The 5,577-nt window shown below is 40.9% G+C and overlaps 1 protein-coding gene across 1 annotated transcript in view; it reads left to right on the top strand.

Annotated features, from left to right (window-relative positions):
* The window catches only part of LOC107559652 (interferon regulatory factor 2-like), an 18,249-nt gene that overhangs the window by 3,671 nt on the left and 9,001 nt on the right, over nucleotides 1-5,577 (top strand). Inside the window, exon 2 of the mRNA XM_016243550.1 lies at nucleotides 3,906-3,999. Within this exon, the coding sequence (XP_016099036.1) occupies nucleotides 3,913-3,999 (87 nt within the window). The 5' untranslated portion in view covers nucleotides 3,906-3,912. The remainder of the gene's footprint in view (nucleotides 1-3,905; nucleotides 4,000-5,577) is intronic.

The raw sequence follows: 5,577 nt of genomic DNA, 5'->3' as shown, positions 1-5,577 counted from the left end.
AGGCTGCTAAATTCTGATTGGCTGCCTTGACAACCAATCACAACATTTCTTGCATTACCTCGACAGCAGAAGGGGACAAATACAGTGCATGCATAATTATTATGCAAGTTGATATTCTGATCATATTTTTTTCCAAGCACATTTTACCAATTCCAAACGACATCAATCTTAATAACTACTATTAATCTTGTATTTAATCATTTATAATTGATATATAATTATTCATGAAGGCTGAAGTGAAAAATGTCTCATATTCAGGTGTGCATAATTATTAAGCAGATTTTCTTTTACAGATAAAATGAGCCCCAAAAAAAGAGAGATTTAACTCGGACTGAAAGTAAAAAATTATTAAATGCCCATGAGAAATATTAAAAACTAATATAATACTAGAAATTGCAAAGTTAATGCATAACCATTGGATAGCAAAATGCTCAGTGGGTCAGCAGGGTCAGTCAAAAACATGTGGAGAAGAAAATATGCATGTTAACTGCAAAAGAATTAGGAATTAAGGTGAAGAAATAGGTGTGAAATCACCAGGAACCATTTAGTCTCCAGCGCCACCATTTCCCAGAACTGCAACCTGCAAAGACCTGGAGTCTCCAGAAGTACAAGGTGTCAGGTTCTCAGAGACTTAGGTTAAGTATAGAATCCTAAAAAATTACCCCTACTTAATAAGAATCACATACTGAAGTGTAGTAAAATACTTGAAGACTAATTTTTTTAATAGGCTTTGTAGACAGATAAGTTGAGAGTGACTCTTGAAGGACCAGCACCTCATCCTCTTGTACCACTGTTCGAAGAATTTATCTTCCAGAATCTGGCAGTAAGTTTTGGGAGTTCATTTTTAGTCCATCTCGAGATTTTATCTGTAGAAGATAACCTGCTTAACAATTATGCACATCTGAATATAAGCCGTTTTTCACTTCCAGCCTTCATGAACAATAATATATAGGTTATAAGTGATTAAATACAATATTAATAGCAGTTATTAAGATTGATGTTGTTTGGAATTGGTAAAATGTGCTTGGAAAAAAATATAATCAGAATATCAACTTGCATAATAATAATGCATGCACTGTACAGTATTTTCCCTCTTCCGCTGTCATCAGCAGTACCAGGAATGTTGTGATTGGTTGTCAAGACAGCCAATCAGAATTTAGCGCCCTCGTCTCGGATTGGCCGGAATTATGGCATTTTTTTAACACTGGGTTGTGTTGAGCAAGCCAGCCTTCGGCATTTAGAGAGCACTGAGGGCAGGCATCAGGTGAGCAAGCTAGTGAAATGTTGCAAGCGCAAAAGAGAAGGACTGATTGAAGGAATTGATTTTAGTGCACTCTAAATACTTTTTTCTTGCGAAACGAACATTTTCTCCACAAAACTCAGATCGCGCATGTGCAACATGCACTTTTGTGCGCTCAAAATATGATCTTTCATGCACAGAATTGTGGCAGAGATCTAATCCTATATGAAACTGGCATCGTGCTTTTGAATGCACGATCGCTTTTAGTTTCACTTTCGAGATTCACGATCGCACGTACTCTGTTTATACTATGGAGCGGCAGTACTTGCCACACATTTTATATGTTTGTCAGTGGTACTGAGGATCTGCAAATCATTCGCCATCGTCCTCAGTCATCTCTCCTTACTCTTTTTATGTGGTAAGTAAAATTTGATGTACTGTAATGTAACAGGCAACCGTTACACCGTGTCTACACTGGACGCAACAGTTGTCGTGTCGCGCCGCGCCGCATCAGCTAAAGTCAGTCTACACTGGACACGACAAAGCGACCATTGAAAATCATTTGAAATTTCAGCACTTCATAAATAGAACGCGGCAGCAGTGTACTGTCAGGGATTTTTCATGTCACGCCGCATCCAGTGTAAACAGCATCACTGATTATATTGAGTTCTATACACTGATCTATATACAGTGCCTTGCGAAAGTATTCATACCCCTTCATTTTTTCCACGTTTTGTTATGTTGCTGCCTTATGTTAAACTGCTTGAAATTACTTTTTTCCACATCAATTTACACTCCATACACCATATTAACAAAGCAAAAACAGAATTGTCACAACTTCGTAAATGTATTAAAAATAAAAAACTGAAATAAGTACATTGCATAAGTATTCATATCCTTAACTAAATATTTAGCTGAAGCACCATTACAGTCTCAAGTCTTTTTTGTTTGATGCGACAAGCTTTTCTCATCATCATTTGGCTATTATCTGCCATTCTATTCCTCGCCTCTTCACCTCTCAAGCTCTGTCAGGTTGGATGAGGGCAGATGCACATTTTCAGGTTTCTCCAGAAATATTTGATTGAGTTCAAGCTTCGGCTGTGGCTGGGCTACTCAAGGACATTCACAGGATTGTCTATAAGCCACTCTTGCTGTGTGCTTAGGGTCAGTGTCCTGTTGGAAGGTGAACCTTCTGCCCAGTCTGAGGTTCTGAATGCTCTGGACTAGGTTTTCATTAAGGCTATCTCAATATTTTGGTGCACTGAGCTTTTCTTCTACTCTGACGAGTTCCTTAGTCCCTGCCGCTGAAAAACAGCCCCACAGCGTGAGGCTGCTACCAGCATACTTTACTTTTGGGATGGTACTCTGCAGGTGATAAGCAGTGCCTGGTTTCCTTCAAACATGATGGTTGGAATTGAGGTTCATCCGACCAGATAATATTGTTTCTCACAGTCTGAGGGTCCTTTAGGTGCTGTTTTGCAAATTCCAAGTGTGTTTTCATGTGTCTTCACTGAGGAGAGGATTGAGTTTGGACACACAGCCATAAAGCACAGATCGGTGGAGTGCTGCAGTGATGTTTGTCCTTCTGTAGGTTTTTCCTATCTCCACATATGATCATGGTGCTAGAGTGACCATCAGCTTCTTGTTCATCACTCTAACCAAAGCCCTTCTCCATCAATTGCTCAGTTTTGCCATGAGGCCAGCTCTAGGAAGAGTCCTGGTTGTTTCAAACTTCTTCCATTAAGGGTAACAGAGACTACTTGCTTCTATGACCCTTCAATGAGGTAGATTTTTTTTCTGATCTCTTCCCCAGATGTGTGGTTTGACACAAACCTGTTTCTAAGCTCTACAGGCAGTTATTTTGACATCAGGGCTTGGTTTTTGCTCTCATATGCATTATCAGCTGTTAGACCTTTTATTAAGACATGTGTGCCTTTCCAAATCATACCCATTCAACTGAATTTGCCACAGGTTAACTTCACTTGACTGTTAGTAACATTTACAAGCAATATGAATGCTCCTAAGCTAAATTTCAACTGTCCCAGATAAGGGTATGAGTACTTATGCAATGGAATCATTTAAGTTTTTTTATTTGTAATAAATTTGCAGAGATGTTAAAAAAAACATTTTTGCTTTACCATTATGGTGTATGGAGTGTAGATTGATGTGGAGAAAAAGTAATTAAAGCAGTTTAACATAAGGCAGCAACATAACAAAATGTGAAAAAAATTAAGGCACTGTATAATAAATCTCTATTATAGATCAGTGGTTCTGTAGTATTTTGTCGCGCCGTGCCGCTCGCGTCCGGTGTAGACACGGTGTTAGGAATCGTGTTTTCCCTTATAAGAATTCACGCTTCGGGCACACAACCCCTAACTCAACCCCCTCCCCCCGCTCGCCCCCGCCGATGTCATCGTCCATCGCGATGTTTCACTGTAGACTTCATCCGATGCCAATTTTGTAGACTTCGCCCAACCCTAGTGTCAATTGTAAAACACTTGCCAGACATGCAACCTTACTGAAATGTGCTCGTGCAAAAAGCACTGTGGTTTGCTGTATTTCTTAATTCTATTGTTGTTTATTTATTTTTACCACATAATGAGTTTTCTATGCGAGACTGAATGTCCAGTACATTTAAATCCTCACTGTATTCGATTCTATTCAGCGTCAAGATGCCAGTGGACAGAATGAGAATGCGCCCCTGGTTGGAGCAACAGATTGAGAGTGGGCAAATTCAAGGTCTTCACTGGCTCAATGAGGTAAGGGTAGAAATCTGCCATCAAATTCTAATTATTTTTTTTAAGTAGAGTATTTAAGAAGAGATTTAAGAAGAGCCCTGCACGTGACATGCTGTGAAAATATATATGTGTGGCTCACAGTTCTTGTGATCATTTTGACCCCACGGGGTGAGATCTTGCGTGGAGCCCCATATCGAGGGAGATTATCAGTGGTCTTGTATGTCTTCCATTTTCTAATAATTGCTCCCACAGTTGATTTCTTCACACTAAGCTGCTTACCTATTGCAGATTCAGTCTTCCCAGCCTGGTGGAGGTCTACAATTTTGGTCTTGGCCATGGTGGAGTTTGGAGTGTGACTGTTTGAGGTTTTGGACAGGTGTCTTTTATACTGATAACAAGTTCAAACAGATACCATTAATACAGGTAACGTGTGGAGGACAGAGGAGCCTCTTAAAGAAGAGGTTACAGGTCTGTGAGAGCCAGAAATCTTGCTTGTTTGTAGGTGACCAAATACTTATTTTACCGAGGAATTTACCAATTAATTCTTTAAAAATCCTACAATGTGATTTTCTGGTTTTTTTTTCTCATTTTGTCTCTCATAGTTGAGGTATACCTATGATGAAAATTACAGGCCTCTCTCATCTTTTTAAGTGGGAGAACTTGCACAATTGGTGGCTGACTAAATAGTTTTTTGCCCCACTGTATATATATATTTAGGGCTGCACGATAAATCGCATGTTACATTTTATGCGCCTCTTGTCAGTAAAGTGGTTCTGTAATCAGTGGTAAATCTCCATCACGTGCGTGCTTTCACATGGAGCAGCATTTACTACACAGAGCCTTTGTTCACTGACAAGCTGCGCAAAACCACGTTCATATATGAACAGCCTCAAATACTCAGATGAGCAATGTGTTATGGTTGTTATCGTGGAATAACACATCTCGGAATGTTGCGACTGACCGATCAGAATCACGTATTCCAGAGATATATCAGAATCAGAATCAGAATGAGCTTTATTGCCAGGTATGTTTACACATACGAGGAGAGTAGAACTGTTTCAGCAGCTCCTGTGGCAGGTTGAACTTCCTCAGCTGGCGAAGGAAATACAACCTCTGCTGGGCCTTTTTCACAATGGAGTCAATGGTGTCCATGATGGTGAGTGGGGGGAGTGCAGGGGGGTTTCTCCTTAAGTCCATGATCATCTCCACAGTTTTGAGCGTGTTGAGCTCCAAGTTGTTGAGACTGCACCAGACAGCCAGCTGCTCGACCTCCTGTCTGTAAGCAGACTCATCACCGTCCTGAATGAGGCCGATGAGTGTGGTGTCGTCTGTAAACTTCAGGAGCTTGACAGAGGGGTCTTTAGACGTGCAGTCGTTGGTGTAGAGGGAGAAGAGCAGTGGGGAGAGAACACAACCCTGAGGAGCTCCAGTGCTGGTTATACGGGTGCTGGATGTGTATTTTCCCAGCCTCACTAGCTGCTGCCTGTCTGTCAGGAAGCTGCTGATCCACTGACAGACGGAGGTGGGCACGGAGAGCTGAGATAGTTTGGGCAGGAGGAGGTTTGGGATGATAGTGTTAAAGGCCGAGCTGAAGTCCAC

The sequence above is a fragment of the Sinocyclocheilus grahami genome, unplaced genomic scaffold, assembly GCF_001515645.1.
Source record: "Sinocyclocheilus grahami isolate Dianchi unplaced genomic scaffold, SAMN03320097.WGS_v1.1 scaffold693.1, whole genome shotgun sequence".
Lineage (NCBI taxonomy): Eukaryota > Metazoa > Chordata > Actinopteri > Cypriniformes > Cyprinidae > Sinocyclocheilus > Sinocyclocheilus grahami.
This window is presented reverse-complemented; position numbering and strand designations above follow the sequence as displayed.